General features: G+C 41.5%; 2 protein-coding genes across 3 annotated transcripts; one reads left to right on the top strand and one right to left on the bottom strand.

The window, feature by feature from the left end:
* Positions 1-3,318: 3,318 nt before the first annotated feature.
* On the bottom strand, positions 3,319-7,395 carry casp9 (caspase 9, apoptosis-related cysteine peptidase). Its single transcript, XM_033629367.2, has 10 exons — positions 7,020-7,395; positions 5,519-5,729; positions 5,346-5,408; positions 5,201-5,262; positions 4,902-5,078; positions 4,719-4,808; positions 4,468-4,615; positions 4,179-4,367; positions 3,963-4,072; positions 3,319-3,853 (listed from the first exon to the last, which is right to left on the bottom strand). Exons 1-10 carry the CDS (start codon positions 7,149-7,151, stop codon positions 3,755-3,757), a joined length of 1,281 nt encoding a protein of 426 aa, XP_033485258.1. The 5' UTR covers positions 7,152-7,395; the 3' UTR covers positions 3,319-3,754.
* A 180-nt stretch (positions 7,396-7,575) lies between these two features.
* Positions 7,576-15,812, top strand: dnajc16 (DnaJ (Hsp40) homolog, subfamily C, member 16). Of its 2 annotated transcripts, none has more exons than XM_033629366.2 (15): positions 7,576-7,775; positions 8,158-8,339; positions 8,414-8,480; positions 8,598-8,922; positions 9,042-9,226; positions 9,375-9,479; positions 9,586-9,744; positions 9,862-9,992; positions 10,167-10,350; positions 12,340-12,519; positions 12,622-12,698; positions 12,891-12,971; positions 13,168-13,257; positions 13,358-13,525; positions 13,944-15,812. In XM_033629366.2, exons 2-15 carry the CDS (start codon positions 8,167-8,169, stop codon positions 14,389-14,391), a joined length of 2,373 nt encoding a protein of 790 aa, XP_033485257.2. In that variant the 5' UTR covers positions 7,576-7,775; positions 8,158-8,166; the 3' UTR covers positions 14,392-15,812. The 2 variants fall into 2 exon arrangements, with proteins under 2 accessions (XP_033485257.2, XP_078026325.1); XM_078170199.1 differs by having other exon boundaries at positions 13,355-13,525.
* The last annotated feature ends 754 nt before the right edge of the window (positions 15,813-16,566 follow it).

Below are 16,566 nucleotides of genomic sequence, written 5' to 3'. Positions count from 1 at the left end.
ACTCAGGTTCACCGACAAAACAACTGTCTCACACTAAACATGTTTTCCAACATATAACATGCTAACATTATTAGCACAAGCCTATGGCATTTTACATTGTATAAATTAGCTTAGCAACAAGCGGAGATTTCCTCTAGGTCATGTGTCAAGGACAACAGCAACATTTAACAAAGGTAACATTACAAAATTCAGTTCCATTACAACTCAGGTTCACCGACAAAACAACTGTCTCACACTAAACATGTTTTCCAACATATATAACATGCTAACGTTATTAGCACACGCCTATGGAATTTTACATAGTATAAATTAGCCCAGCGACAAGCGGAGAGTTCCTCTACTCATATGAAGCCAGGATAAATCACACACAAGACTTAAAATGTTGTTTCTTATCTGTGAAAGCAAAGTAAATAAAAGCTTACTTTCCACCAAGGGAAATTGTTTCAGCTTACAGAAAATAGACAGCAGGTCTGCAAAGCCACAACATGTTGGTTGGTTACATTTCTCTGGAGGTGCGTTTAATATGCGTTGCACTGCATGTGTCTTTATGACCATTGAACCATGTTAACGTTACATTGTTCCAAAAATACCACATTAAATTCTTTGCAGACCGAACTGGTATAGGCCTGTTATTCAGTTTGCACATTACAGCCTGTAGCAGACACATAACACGCACATGCAGTTACATACAGTTCATTAACAAATCGCTCTCTTGTCCCTCGAAAACAAAATACCATATTAACGAGCAATTTCAATATTAAATGTTAAAAATGTGTATTCAATATGATAGTATTTGACACTAAAATGACCTTCGGCATCAGCTCCGGATATAATAAATCCAGCTTCAGCAACCAAAACAAACCAACTCAGACGCACATGCCCTGGTGTGATTCCGCCTGTGCGTCCCTGCGTCATGACGTCTGCTCCTAATAGTGCCATCGTTTCCATGGCGCATAGCCCAACTAAAAGCATTTTTGGCATTATTTGAAACTCGACCCCCTCGCCATTTTTCTTTCAGTAAATTGGATCACAAAATGTCACATTTGGACGTTTTGATACTCTCAAACAAAAATAGCAGTGTTTTCAAATTACTACATGAATTGTGAACACATTCCGCACATATCCCGGTACATTTAACACATTCTGTCCATCAAAATATCAATTAACACCGGAAACCGTGAATTAGTGTCAAATCGGAGTTTTCTACCAGACCTAATAACACGGTGTGAACTATCCGCCTATAATCTCAAAAAGTTGCACAATTTCTACACTGATAACACTTTTAACGATTTAAGAGGTCGGATCAACAAATAAGATGCTAAAATAAATGTAAACGTTGTCTTACCTGCGCGGTCGGTGTCCGGCTCACGCAGGTCCTCCTCCTCCTCCTCCGGGGTCGGTGGTCTGCTGGGGTCCATTTTCGGGCTCGTCGCTTTCCCACGAAGTTGAATAATCCAAAGGGTTTGAAAAGTGTTTTCCAAAAGTTTGCTTTCTTTCTCAAAACTCACAGTTATCTTTCCACAGTTTGGCTCGTGTCCAAAGTCAAGTGCAAAGTGAGAGATCAGGATGGTCTAGAAGCCTTATATACGTGACCTCGGCCGGGTCATCGTTCTGTTTCCATGACATTTGATGACGTACGCGCTTTGGTGTCACTTACACAGAAAGATGGATATTTTTATTCATTCATTTCATATTTGTTCATTTATCTTTTTTTATTTAAAGGCTACTTTCACCGAGTAGCATTTCTCTCTCTTTTATTCTAGTTTAACTGCCATTTCTGTGTAATTACTGCTACATAAATAACATAAGATAAAAAAAATAAATTATAACTCAAACCACAATCACCCTTAACATCATCACCAACCATTCTTTATGCAGAGAAAATTGACTGAGCATTAAGCTCTTTTATAGCAATGTCCTGAGTTCACATTCAATGGGCTCGAAGGATACAAATATATAATTGCAATAATATGATGACAGAAAAGTCCATAAAAACAAATAAGTAGCAGCAATGTCTATCAAGAATTATAAACAGCGATAAAAAAAAAAAAACAGGAGGATGATGTACATGCGCGTTTGTCTCATTTACACAGAGAGATGGATATTTTTATTCATTTATTTCATATTTTTTCATTTACTTATTTTATTTACAGGCTACTTTCACTGTTTTTTTTTTAAATTGGCATCTCTCTTTTATTGTAGTTTACCTGCCGTTTCTGTGTTATTACTGCTACATAAATAAATCTAAATAAAATAAAAACATTATAAATCAAACCACAAACACCATTTACATTATATTGCGCAAGGCCGTAGCCATGGAGTCAACAGTGGGTGGGACCAAATCCTCATCACAAAGCCTATGGGATTTTTCCATTGAATTTTCCATTACTGCTGAAAATAAGCTCTATGAATCATTGGGGTTTGCACGAATTTGTAGAGTCCATACCAGCTCAAGTAAGTGCTGTCATTAAAGCAAAAGGGGGACATACTAAATACTACCAAATCTTTTTCAAAGATTCAACTTCACTTAAATTGTTAAGCTGATATTACAATTTTTCATAAAACTGTTATATCTGAAACAAATGCAAAATAGAAGTGTCTTGGATACTGGTCTCAGAATCCTGGACCCCACTGTATGTTTGAAATACTGTGTGTTGATCTGAGGGGACTGGAAAATAAATTACATGGATTCATTTCTAATTTTATGGAGCCCCCTGGTGGCAGTAGAGGGAAATGATAGATTCACAGAGTGAGTCATAAGTATCATCCACTGAGTTTGGTAATCAGAGTCTAGTCAGCTGACTCACTCAGTCACTGGCCATCTCTGTGCATTACAGTGATTATGGCACAGTGTGCGTTGCCAGCTGGAGCTGGACTAAGCAGCTGTAGAAAACAGCTGTATAAATGAGCAGCAGATGAGCCAGATAATATGAAATGCTTCCTTTCTCAGAGGGGGTCCACACCCTCGGAGTCTGATACATATTTAGTTATGCTGGGGGAAATGGGGCGGTACTGTGGGCACTGTTGCCTCACAGCAAGAGGGATCCAGGTTTGAACCCACAGAGTTTGCATGTTTCCCCTGTGTTAGTGTGGGTTTTCTTCAAGTTCTCTGGCTTCAAAGTTCAGACACACGTGTTAATTGGCAACTCTTAAGAGGATAAGCAGTTACAGAAAATGGATGGAAGAAAGAGGAAACAATTAACTCTCATATGTAGCTCATATCTAGTCCCCTTGCCCCCAAAGCCATTTTCATAAAATAACTCCACAAGATTTCCATTTTGTTGAAAAAAATAAACAGAGTATAAAAGAGACTTGAAATAAGAGTGAGCAAAATCTTTTATATCAACTTACAGAGTACAAATTCAACGCTATGCTGATTGTCTGCTCTTGAAATTTGACAGCTGCTGCTTCAAAAAGACACCATGAATATTAAAAAAATAACTAACCTGAACCACATTTTCACAGTACTTAAATATTTTTTCCCAGATGACACTTACACCCAAAAAGCTTATGTAGAAAAAAAAAATAAAAACACAGCAAGTCATTACAAACGGTAAAAATGTACAGTAAGACATGATTGTGTGTCTGTAAAAGTATAACCGCAGTTTAGAAAATTCATACACTTTGCAGTTTGCACCCCTGCTGAGGCATAATCCCAACATATTACAGTCATGCCTTATGGCACTGAAATAGACTAACATTCCCTGAAAGTTAAATTAAGTAGTGTATAGCTGAACTCCGCAGACGGCTACGCTTAGGTTTGAAAGTGGAGAAGTTTGCGGAGGAAGTTAAAGGAACCAGGCATTTGCTTGTAGAGCCCTTTTGCAGAGTTTTGGGAGACTTCATGGTTAACCTGAAAATAAACACAATCAGTGTCTTAGTTTCAATTAAAAAGCTCTAAATAATGAAGGGGAGTCAAAAGAGCCCCAGATAATTCGGCTGGTAAAATAAGAGACACTCACCATCATTAACATTGTAACCAAGTCATCAGTGGCAGCATTTTCCTCAAGGATGCGATCGAGTGTCTCGATGTACCAGGAGCCCGACTGGGTGTCTCTCCACGAAACATAACCTGTGTTTGTCACATCAGGCATTAGAAAGACATGCGTAGCAAGTCAAGTGTATCTCTTCTGTGTTATTAAATTACAAATGCATGAATGTAACACACACACACATACCAGGAAAAGTAGAGTAGGACACCAGAATGTCACTCGGGGTGGGCAGCGTGGCTCTGGCGTCCACTTCGTCAGACATGCTCAGAGAGTCGCTGCTGGATGACATCGGAATGGCGTCTGTCTGATCATCCGCTCCACCAATGGATGGTTCAACCTCATCAGGGGACACCTCGAAGCCTGTGTCTCTTTCACCTCAAGGACAAAAACAAATGCTTCCCTATGAGACTACTTTAAGTTATAGATCATGCTTTGTTACTTTGAGTCTGTCAATAGTATGTTCAGTGTCAGCTACCTCCTCCACAGGCCTGGATGAAGAAAAGTTTGGGTTTGCCCTGTAGAGATGGACAATGCTGGCCATTTAGGTAGTTTGTGATGTGCTGAACTGGAACAAACTGTCCGTCCACACCATACACGGCACCGGGGAAGCGGCTGTGACTCACCTATGAACATAAATATGAGCGTACATTTCAGGTCATCCTGATCTGAACTTGAGCAGGTCAGAGAGAAAACTGTTTTCTGAGGAAAAAACAAATACAGGCTTACCTCAGTCCCGTGGGACAGCATGATAACCACACAGCAGTCATACTGTGAATGGTCTTTCTTCGATAGAGCTGACAGTTGATGTTTGATTTGCTGAAATGCAGAGGTAACTGTTAGCTTTACAACCATGAGCTCTTAAGTTCTACATGCTGTTTAAGACACAGAAGCAGAAGAAATGACTCTTACTTTTTGTTTCAGGTTTGTCTTAACTTCCACAATAAAGTTGAGAGCCTTGAATCTCCTCTCCAGCTTCTCACAGTCTATGTTGGACCCTTTGCGACTGCTCAGCTCGCTCTCGGGATCAAACTCTACATTGTTTATGATGAGGCAATGTCCACATGGGCTGGCGTCCATTTTATAGCTCTGATACAAACAAGTACAGAGAAAAAGGGAAGCAGAGAAAGAGGCATCATGTAAATATATAATCTGGATTTAGCAACTCATTCTGTTGGTCGTAAAGTGCATGATTACTAAACGGTGCTTACCTGGATGCTATCCCGTCGAGTTCTTACTGGTGGCCTTGGTCTTATGTCCTGACTTTCAGGTGCTGTGACATGAGCATCAAAATATGTTAAGCATCAAGAAACTTGCCAGACTTTTACCAGCATGCAAATAAATCAAATAGCTTACATGGACTGGAAGTAGGGCTGGGTCTTGGCATTGGATAGACAGTGACACTGGACATAGGAGAGGCTATTAAAGAAACAAAGAGCACATATACGAGCCACCAAAGTGTTAATATTTTAAGACCAGAGAGTTACAAATTATTGTAATGATTTTTAAAGACTCTTTCACACACTTACTAATTGGGAGAGGCTGAACAACAGGGCGGTCGACCTGAGTTGGTGTTGCAGGCTGTATTTTAACTGCTGGAGCTCCATTCTGAAGAAGCTCTGCCAAACTGTGCTGACCCGTCTCCTGAAGGCACTCCAGAAATAACGGAAAGGCCCGACTCCCACGGGTCTCCAAGTCCCGCACCAACTCTCTAGCCTGGTCACGTCTGGTCCCAGCGCTCTGAGAAGAGACACAGTAACAAGTGTGCACTAGCATTACATTAAATGATACAGTGTTGCTCTGAGTGTTCAGACATTAGAGGTGGCCATCATGTAAAGTAAATATTCCTATAAAATTCAATGAATATTAGTGAACATGGGCTTCTCTCTCTCAAAGCCATAAACCAGAGAAACGTAGGATGTCATTACGTATAAAGTCTGGAGCTGCTCCACAGAGATGAATGGGAGACTGTTTTTGTGGCCCACAGAACGTTTGTTTTCTTTTTTAGACCGAATCATAAACTTCTGGGTAGAAAACCCCTGCTTCCTGTACATAAATTCTGACAGTGCTGAGCAAATGATGCCTAAATTCTATTAGTTTTTAGCCAGTCAGTTTAAACACGTGCTACATTTAGAGTACTTTTTACCACTTTACCTTGCTGTCAGACAGCCTTTTCAGGAGGATGAAGAATTGAAGCCATTATATTAAAGCCACCAGACTCTACTGACAAAAACAGTAATTTTACTTAGCAGAACACAGGAGCTGCTGGTCTACCGCTGCCTCAATTGGTTAGTGTGTAAGGTAAAGCAGAGATCATTTTCCAAAAGTTGCATACACTCTAACAGATATTGATTTTTTTTTTTTTTTTTTTTTTTTTTTTTTGTGGTGGGTTTTTAGGTGGCTAAAATACATTTTGCTTTGGCCCTCATCCACCGCAGTACATTACCTAGCTTCTGTGGCAGTAAATTTGCTTTATAAAAGACACTAGCAGAGCAACACAGTACATAAAAAAAAGCACAGCAGAAATGTGAGATAGGTTGGACCACCACGTTAAACCACATATCTGTAATTGCTACATTTACAGATGAAAATGGCAACAGAAATAAACTGATTTCTTATTTCTCATACCTCATATCAATGGCAGGTTGTCCACCAGTGATTGTAGTTGTTAGCACAGCTTCATGGTAATTTGGTCTACACCCACATTAACTTTATCACAGTGTTGTGTTCTCAACTGTAAAACATAAAATGTACCCATATACTCAGGACATTCCTCTGGGTGCTCTCTGTCTCACCTATAACATTTCCCTGATTCATTGTCTAAGGAGCAGCTCCAGATGTTACACCCTATGACATCAGAAATTAAACTTTTAACACTCTAGTTTTTGAATTTGTGACAGAGTTTCTCACGTTTACTAATATTTCTGTGCTGTCTTAAACCATAGGAATAACATATATGAATTTTGAAAATGGGAATAGTTCGCCTTTAAAAACTGACACTTGACGCCGTGACCTACACAGCTGTCTTACCTTTATCTCATCGATCATGTCATGGGTAAACACTCCTTTTTCCAGAAGGCCATCATAGAGGTTTGATGGGTCCAAGTCTTTCACGAGGTTGGTCCTGTTCCGCCGAAGAATATTCTTGTGGCTCTCCTCCATTCTCTATTTAATAAAAACGACTTCGGTTGGGGAGGCAAAAAACTATCATAAGAGCTGTAATTAACACCTTTTGGTACAACTACAGAGACAGTCGGTATCCTTAAATGTGAACAATGACCCAACTCGTTTGTGAAATGAAAATGACACCGTGTTACTGTAAAAATATAACAAGTTTCCTTGTCACGTCTCGTATCTGCGCTCGGTTTCATTAGCCATTTCCTTGTTTACATCACCGCTGTCTCTGATTGGTCCACTGAGAGAAAAAAACAAGGTGCGTTTGATTTTCTTCAACGCGCACCGCTGCTACACAGCCAGCTAGCTACAAAACAGTTACACTAAAAAATCGCGGCGTGACGAGCTGTAAACCGAACACACACAAACGAAGCCTCAAGTGTCATATAATACTCAATCTCCCAAAATGAATTTCGACACTGGGCGCCTCCCCCTCTACTCCTGCTTCGCAGCAGCAGGTTGTGAGCTCGCCCTGGAGGAGCTGTGGGATGCTGCCGAACACACCCTGTGCATTTCGCTGTCTTTTCACATCAGCGCCAACCAACAAGCTGTAGACCATCAAAACCTTCATCAAATATGTGGCGCTGCACCGGCTGATTGCATCTGCTTCAGGTGAATGTGGAGCTGTTGCGTTGAGACAGCTAACGTCCGTAGCAACGCAACTAACCCTAATGCGAAAACAACTGCGTGAACGTTTTTATCCTCGAGGAATAACGTTAATGTCACAGCTAACTGACATGTCCGTTACATGTTGTAATGTCTGTTGCTATATTAAGCAGCTGACACATATTATCTAGCTTGCCTAGCTTCTGTAGTTAGCATACCATCTCCATTGAGCTATTCGGCTGTCTTCATTTTTCATCATTACTGTGCTAACGTCAGTATGGAGGAAAGGCTGCTTCAGATCTGCAAATTAGCTAAGGGCTGTGTCATGACTTCCGGTGTGAACATCCTCATAATTAATCCACTTGACACTTGTTCTGATGTGTTAAAGGTTACTGTGATGGCAGGGTCAAAGATGTCTGTGCCACTGGCTGTGTTGGTGGTCCTCTCAGTGCTGCTGACAGGTGCAACACCTGCTGGCCCTGAGATGGACCCTTACAAAATCTTGGGAGTAACCAGGGGTGCAAGCCAGGCTGAGATCAAGAAGGTCTACAAGCGTCTCGCAAAAGAATGGTAAATATTTTTCACATGACACTGACCTGTTTCTATGAACCTCATTCTAAACTAATGAGTATTTTCTTCTCAAGGCATCCTGACAAAAACAAAAACCCAGGTGCTGAGGACATGTTTATCAAGATAACCAAATCTTATGAGGTTAGTCATCTTTCAAAATGGATTTCAACAGATTGTGCAGCTGGTGATTGTGACAAAAGCCAGTAACATGCTAAAATGGAAGATGCTATATTGATATTTGTTCTATCCCAAATGTAGATCCTGTCCAATGAAGACAAACGTGCCAATTTTGACCGTTACGGGCAGACTGATGACACCCAGCCACACGGTGGGGCTCGCTACGGTCACCGCCAGGACAGCTTTTACTTTGACGAGTCTTTCTTCAACTTTCCCTTTAACAGCAAGAACCACAGGGACTTTGCTGACAGCAAGTACACGTTGCACTTTAACCAGTATGTCAATGACGTGGTGCCTGACAGCTATAAGAGACCGTACCTGATAAAGATCACTTCTGACTGGTGCTTCAGCTGCATCCACATTGAGCCTGTGTGGAAGGAGGTGGTGCAGGAGATGGAGACTCTAGGTGTGGAACAAACCTATTAATCACCCAGAATTATCCAGCTGCTCTGCCTTCTTTGAAATTGCACACACCGAGCTGAAAAGGTTGATGTGTGTATGTTTGTGGGTATCCTCTCTATGCAGGTGTGGGGATAGGCGTGGTGGATGTTGGCTATGAGAGACGGTTGGCTAATCACCTTGGTGCTCATCGCACTCCATCAATACTTGGAGTCATAAATGGCAAAGTGACGTTTTTCCATTACGCTGTAGCAAAGGAGCACCTGAGACAGTTTGTGGAAGACCTTCTCCCCCAGAGACTTGTGGAGTGGGTAAGTTTCTGCCCATGATAAACTTTGTGTATGCACTGCATTACAGGGAGGATGACATATTGAAATATTGCTTTGTATGTAAAATGCAGGTGTGCAATGGATATACAGCACATATAAAATAAACATTGTGCATTTTCTATACTTCAAGGTCACCGACAAGAATGACCTGCAGTTCTTAAACAGCTGGCATGAGCTCAACAAACCCCACGTCCTTCTGTTCGACCAAGTGCCTGTAGTTCCTCTGCTTTACAAAGTAGGCTCTTGCTTTTCAGTTTATGTGAAAAGTACCTCAGGTGCCACTGACAGTGATTACATCACTAACACTAACATGTCTATAATTTATCCCTTCATCTCCACAGCTGACAGCTTTTGCATATAAGGACTACTTGCAGTTTGGCTACGTGGACCAGGGTCTTTCAGAGACTGCTAATCTGCAGAAACAGTTCAACATTAACACGTATGCTCCAACGATGTTGGTCTTCAAAGAGAACATCGACAAGCCTGCCGACATTATACAGGTAAATCACACCAGCAGACAGCCATTAGTCACCGTTATTTATACACTGAACGACTTGTACTCGCTGAAATGTTACCTCACTGTTTTTTTTCCATGTGGTTGCGTGGGTTCTCTGCAGGCTAAAGGAATGAAAAAGCAAATTATCGATGAGTTCATGTCAAACAACAAGTTCCTCCTTGTGCCACGGCTGGTCAATCAGAAGCTCTTTGATGAGCTCTGTCCTGTCAAACAGTTCCATAGACGCAGAAAGTAAGAGAACCTGACCTTTTCTCTTTTTTAACATCTGTTCACAACTGATGATTCAGTCACAAAATATAAATCAAAACTGATTTTATTTTTCTGTAATTCATACATAATTTCAGGTATTTATAAGATATGTTTTTTGCATTTGCTAAGTTACTGCTCTGTCTTTCCTCCCCTCAGATACTGTGTCCTGCTGATCACAGGTGAAGAAGAACACTTTTCTTTTGGGAACCAGGCATTTCTTTCATTTGCTTCTACCAATACCAAGGAAGTTGTAAGATTTGCATATGTATACCAGCGGCTACAGCAACCACTTTGTGACATCCTCATGCAGAACAAGGACAGTGCACAGCCACCAGCACAGGTACACTCATACACATCCAACACTACAGCTGTCAGTTCCACTGTGAATCTACAGGTATTTGGAAATTGGTGTCACATTACGATATGAAATGTATGAAGCTACTTAAGCATATTTGTTTAAAAAATCAGTGGAATAATGTATTGGTGCAAAGATTTGACTCCTCATTGCCAAAACAGTGGGGGAAATATGTTGTGTAAAAACATTCTGTAATAGTTTGTAACTCCATTCCTGTACACATTAAATGATCCAATTTTATTTTATTTTCTAAAGAAGTCTTTGGACTTAGACATATGACCTACAGGGTAACTTCAGTATTTTTCAATCTGGACTCTATGTTCTTTAATCGAGACAACATTTTTTGAGAAAGGTCCAGTATTGGCTACATCTGGCAGCGGTGAAACAGGCTGCAATGTAACATTAATAGGCAGTTGTTTATTGTTAATTTACGTCCACTAGAAGTGTTTGTTTTTGACTCTGACAGGCTCAGATTGTTATTCAAAGAGTCTGGCAGCATTATGGAAAGGACTCTACAGACATAGGTCCTTCTTGTTTAACCAGAAACAGCCCTGAAATTGTTATCGCTCAACTCACTAGATTCCATTTAGAGACATCCCTCAATTGGGACCCACAGTACAATACCAGTGAAAATATCATGGTTCTGAGTAGTATCAGGATACCACAGCGAAAATGAGGCAGATGTGCCTTTTGTCATTTATGAAAAGATAAATCACTTTTTTATAATACATCACTGATATTTCAATGGAATAAATTACTTACTGACTTATTCATACTTCAAAAACAGCATCAATAAGTGATTAACATAGGGGGGGTCAAAATAAAATAAATAAATAAAATAAAAATCAACCAGCCACCCTCCTCCCTGACAGTCCCTTCATAAGTAACGAACGGTCCCTACAGTTTCTCCTCTGATACGCCACATACTGTGTGCCCCCATGGCTCAGCTGTTCAGGTACTTTTGGGCAGTCATGACAACAAGTTATTCACCTGGAGCTGGACTTCTTCGCCGGTAAGCCGTTATAATGCGCCGCCGTATTTGACAGGAATACGTATTCCTGTCCGTGTCTGTGACCCCCATTCAACCCACAACCGGCGGGATTCGCCGTTACTGTTTATCGCCACACTGCCGACATTTTACTCTGTCCGTCACCGCACGCTGTTTGATTGCGTTATCAAAACACGCCGCTATTATTCGGCCTTGCTTTTCACTTATTCCACCGAATACCGAATGTGTGTTTTTTTGCAATATTCGGCCGAATATATTCGGTGCATCCCTAAATAGGAGCCTTCCCCCACTCCCCACTCCCCTCACCACTGCTCTCCTCACTATACTGGCTGCTGTGCAAGTGCACAGATGTCTCAGAGTGGTGGTGCATTTGCAAAAATGTTTTGAAGGAGCAGTGGTGGCGGCGGCAATAATTTGAATTCATTGAATAATGAATGTAGGAAACACTGGATTTACATTCATTGTGCCGACAGTGGCTTGGAAAACCGCCCATAACTGTGTCACACAGGGAAGAGGGAAGGCAGCTGGAGTTCCTTCAACATTTGCGGTTAGATTATCATATTTTTTTTATTGACAAAAATATAGGCTGCTTCGGATGATTTTTTTATGCGCACATGTGCCCCTAATTATTTTTTACAGTTCGCACACACCTATTTTTAGTCGCAAATGCGAGTGAAACGCTCGCACTGTCGAGCCCTGTTCTAGTAGATATAAATTGACAATGCACAAATGCCCTGAGTAGTTTGCATTACAGCCTGTTTCATTGCTGCCGGCTGCAGCCATTTCGCTCAATAGCGCACCAATTTCAATTGTAGTCTCCTGTTGTCACTAAGATACAAAAACATGGTAAAAAAGGGTTCAGGTTGTAAAATACTGAAGTTACCCTTTAATAGTTCATGCCCCCATAAAAAGTGAATTATTTTAGATAAGATTCGTATTAACGAACCAAGTGCTTTGTTACTCAGGTGGTGATCCTGGAGAGGCGTAATGCTGCAGGGAAGGCCTTGTTCAAGCCGGTGACCGCCTGGAATGGCAGTGAGGAAGACAAGCAGTGTCTTCTGGAGGAGTTGCAGCGTCTACAGAAGGACCCGTCCATCCTCATCCATGACGCCATGCTGCCTGAGCTCAACAACGAGTTTGCCTCTGTATGTTCTCTTTGAGTGAAAACAGTGGGTGTGAACAATGCTTGTCTGTGTGAAATGTCAACCACCAGTTCTCTTACTAAACATAATAATCTCACTCTGTAGATGTTTGTAATCCGATGGATCTATGCATCTTACGATTACCTTTCTGAAGTCATCGATGATATTCTGCATAACAACTGGTAGGTAGAAGTTTCTCAAGCAATTTCACATATATTTAAGAATTTGATGTTAAAGATTAAAAGATTAAAATTGCACAACAGCAGTATTTGATTTAAAAGCAAGCTTCCCTCCCACCTCTTCTGGAATAACCAGCTCTTGAGATGTAAATACAGTGTTTCCAGTTGCACTGAGACATCTGTGTTGATTTGCAGGCGTGAGATGATGCCTCTTCTGTCCCTCATCTTCTCTGCCTTGTTCATCTTGTTTGGAACTGTTGTCATCCAGGCTTTCAGGTCGGTTGCTTTACTCATACATCTAGACCATCAAAACTGTAACCATAGCAACATCACCCTTTCTCGCGTTTAGTGTAAGACACATAAAAAAGCTAAAGACAAGCCAAAAAACAAACAAAGTAATAATGCTATTTATTTTTACTCTTCTAAGCCTGCACATCCCCTTTGGGAAAAACTTTTTATCCTGTGTTTTCAGTGACTCCAGTGAAGATAAGCAGACTAAACCAAAGGCAAAAGATGGAACAAAAGCAGAAAATGGGTCACCAGGGACCGGCGGTACTTCAAGGCAAGGACACATTTATAATTTTCATATTAACATTTTATCGAGTGCGGGATTCATCATCATGATTTAAGCTTTTTATTATATTTGCTGTTGATTCTAGTAGGCCTCCCAAGAAGAATTTTGTGGAGGTGACAGAGCTGACAGATATCACTTACATGAGCAACCTGGTGAAGCTGAGGCCGGGACACATGAACATAGTGCTGGTGCTCACTGACGCCTCCAAAAACATCCTGCTCAGCAAGTTTGCCAAAGAGGTCTACTCCTTCACTGGGTAAACATTCACTTTTGCTGTTGTAGGACAAATACAGTCCTTTTTATTAAACATTTTTGTTGTGTATAAGACATGGCAGACTGGGGCAGTGGTTAGCATTGCACGCTCTTCCCGTGTCAACATGGGCTTTCTCCGGGTACTCCGGCTTCCTCCCACAGTCCAAAGACATGCAGGTGAGGCTAATTGGTGACTCTAAATTGTCCATAGGTGAATGGTTGTCTGACTCTATGTGGTAGCCCTGCGACAGTCTGGTGACCTGTCCAGGGTGTACCCCGCCTCTCGCCCAATATCAGCTGGGATAGGCTCCAGCTCCCCCGCAACCCTCAGTTGGATGAGTGATTACGGAAAATGACTGGGTGAATAAAACAACCCTGTTTATAGATATTTCATCACATTCATTCTTTCAACACTCTCCTAGGAGCCTGACGCTGCATTTCTCCTTCCTGAATATCGACAAGCACGGCGAGTGGATGAACACACTGCTGGAATACGCCCAGGACGCCATGCAGATCGATGCGGACGAGGACGACGCGGGAAACCACAAGATGGACTACACCGGCTACGTGCTGGCACTTAACGGCCACAAAAAGTACCTCTGCCTGTTTAAGCCCGTCTACACTGGGGAAGACCTTGACAGTAAGTCATCTGAGGACGAGGGGAGCACATCAGGGGGGAGGTCGAGGTCCAGTTCCCGCGACGACCACCCGCCGCGCAGATCTAACAGATCCCGAAGCTTATCCACCCTGCAGATCCACCACAAACTGGACCGCCTGGGGCTGTGGATGGAAAGGCTCATGGAGGGCACTCTGCCTCGCTACTACATCCCCACGTGGCCAGGACTAGACAAGATCACTCCCAGTAAATAGACGGAGGCCAGTTAGAATGAACTGAGTATTTATTTACTGATACACTGAAATGTCTCCCCCTCGTGTTCTGCTGAGGTTAGGCTAGAGCTGCCTTTTTTTGCACTCGAGATATTTAATAGTTACAGATGTCGTTAAAGTTGGGTCAATATTACAAACTTGCATTTAGTGCAACTACTGTGGGACGGGTCCTTTAGCGCAGTGGTTCCCAACTGGTGGGTCGCGGTCCAAAAGTGGGTCACGAACATGTCAAGTTTGTAAAGAACACACTTTATTTTGAAGTACAGTAAATTTCCAGCAGAGAGCTTTTATCTTGAAGTTCTGTTTCCTGCTGTAAACTGAGTGACCAATGGACAGCTACTTGAGAGAGACGGCAAACTAGCTCAACGACAGGGCCAAACACAACTATGACACTGAATATATTAAACAGCGTGGACCTTGAACTGATGACTAAGGAGAAATCTGGACCCCAGGGCTGGGAACCACTGCTTTAGTGCACCTCTCTTATGCTCATCGCATGCTGTTTTCAACTGTTGGTCGTCCTATTTTATTCAGAGAAATGCTGCTGCTACAGCCTTGTGAACAGAAAATCACTGTGGCCGCCTGCCTTCATGACCATCAGTCATGTTCACACACAGTAAAGGAGGCAGGAAAACTACCTTTAGTCTTCATTGATGAAAACTGTGAATAGAGATGCATGTCTTTAACACTAAATGTCTCGCCTTCTCATGCATCTCAGCCCAAGTTTTTATTCCGTTATAGATGATCTCCTGAATGCTGATTCGCTTGTGCAATATAGCGCACTGCTGTAATGACGACGCCTTCTACCCTCAAGGGATTCTCCATGTTCTTCCTGATCATGTTATTGCATCAAAAGAAAATACTTGTTTTTGTTACACTACAGGCAAGAATTATTTAGCAGCCTTAGTTTATTTAACAACCTCAGTTAGCTAGTAGCTTTATGTAGCAAATATTATTAACAAGCTGTCCGTTTCGTTTTACGAATGTTTCCCAAATGGCCATGGATTGACTGATACATTGTCATTATGTCATCTTGGATTACAAAGACATGAAAATGAAGTCAAACTTACTGTGTGCTTGCTTGGTTTATTAATTTGTTTTGTCAACACTGAGTGTAAAAATGTCATTGATATAATTTTGTTGGTATAATGTGATGTAAATATTGTACATAGTCATGTTATCTACAGGACCTGTATTTTAAAGAGTATGTAACTTGAAAGATAAGGTGAATGTTTTACATGGATTTATCACAATGCTGTAGTTACGTTTTTTTTTCTTATATTTTCTTTTACAAGTTAACGTAAAAAAAAAGAAGAAAAGAACTGCTACGGTCTGATGTTTCAGTTGGTCTTCAGTCGTGTATTTATCCTCTTGTTGGTTGTAATAAAATGCTTTATGTTTGTTAATTATGCTGCAGATTTTGCTTTTCTGAGCAGGAGGGCAGCTTTGTTATTTGGCATTCGGTATTTGAAGTGAAATAATGTGGTGTCATTGGATGAGGACACCTCCATGAGATTACAGCCAAGCTTTAGATCATGACAGCCCTCTGTTCCCTAAATCAAGACAAATGAGCACTGAGAAGAAAAATGTAATATTTACATTTCACTATTTGAATGTAACCTTCTAAGGAGAAGCTGGACTGATACACTGTTAATGTTTACTGGTGCTTGGCTGAGCTGTCTCCACCTTCCCTGCTTTCACCCGGCTTATTCAGGCAGAATAAGTGAGTCTACACTCTCAAATAGGACTAGTGGTTTAGTAGTAGAAATATGCACCACCTTAACCCTCTCACATTCTGCCCTGTTATATACAGTATAGGGCACACAGCTTCATGCATTTGCACTGAGTGCCCTGGATGTACAGTGGCATGCAAAAGTTTGGGCACCCCTGGTCAATTTTTTTTTACTGTGAATAGTTAAGTGAGTAGAGGATGAGCTGATCTCCATGATCTCCAGGCATTTGAGCTCTCAGACAACTTTTTGGCATTTGGCTTTATGGCATTTAACAGGAACTGTGGAGGTCAAGTTGAGGTCTGGAGGACCAAGAACACTTTCTGAGAGCACTGCTCATATGATTGCTGGAAAGGCAAATCAGAACTCCTGTTTGACTGCAAAAGACCTGCAGGAAGATTTATCAGACTCTGGAGTGGTGGTGCAC

Source organism: Epinephelus lanceolatus, chromosome 8, assembly GCF_041903045.1.
Source record: "Epinephelus lanceolatus isolate andai-2023 chromosome 8, ASM4190304v1, whole genome shotgun sequence".
NCBI lineage: Eukaryota > Metazoa > Chordata > Actinopteri > Perciformes > Serranidae > Epinephelus > Epinephelus lanceolatus.
The sequence above is the reverse complement of the archived record's forward strand: the minus strand, read 5'-3'. Positions and strand labels throughout refer to the sequence as shown.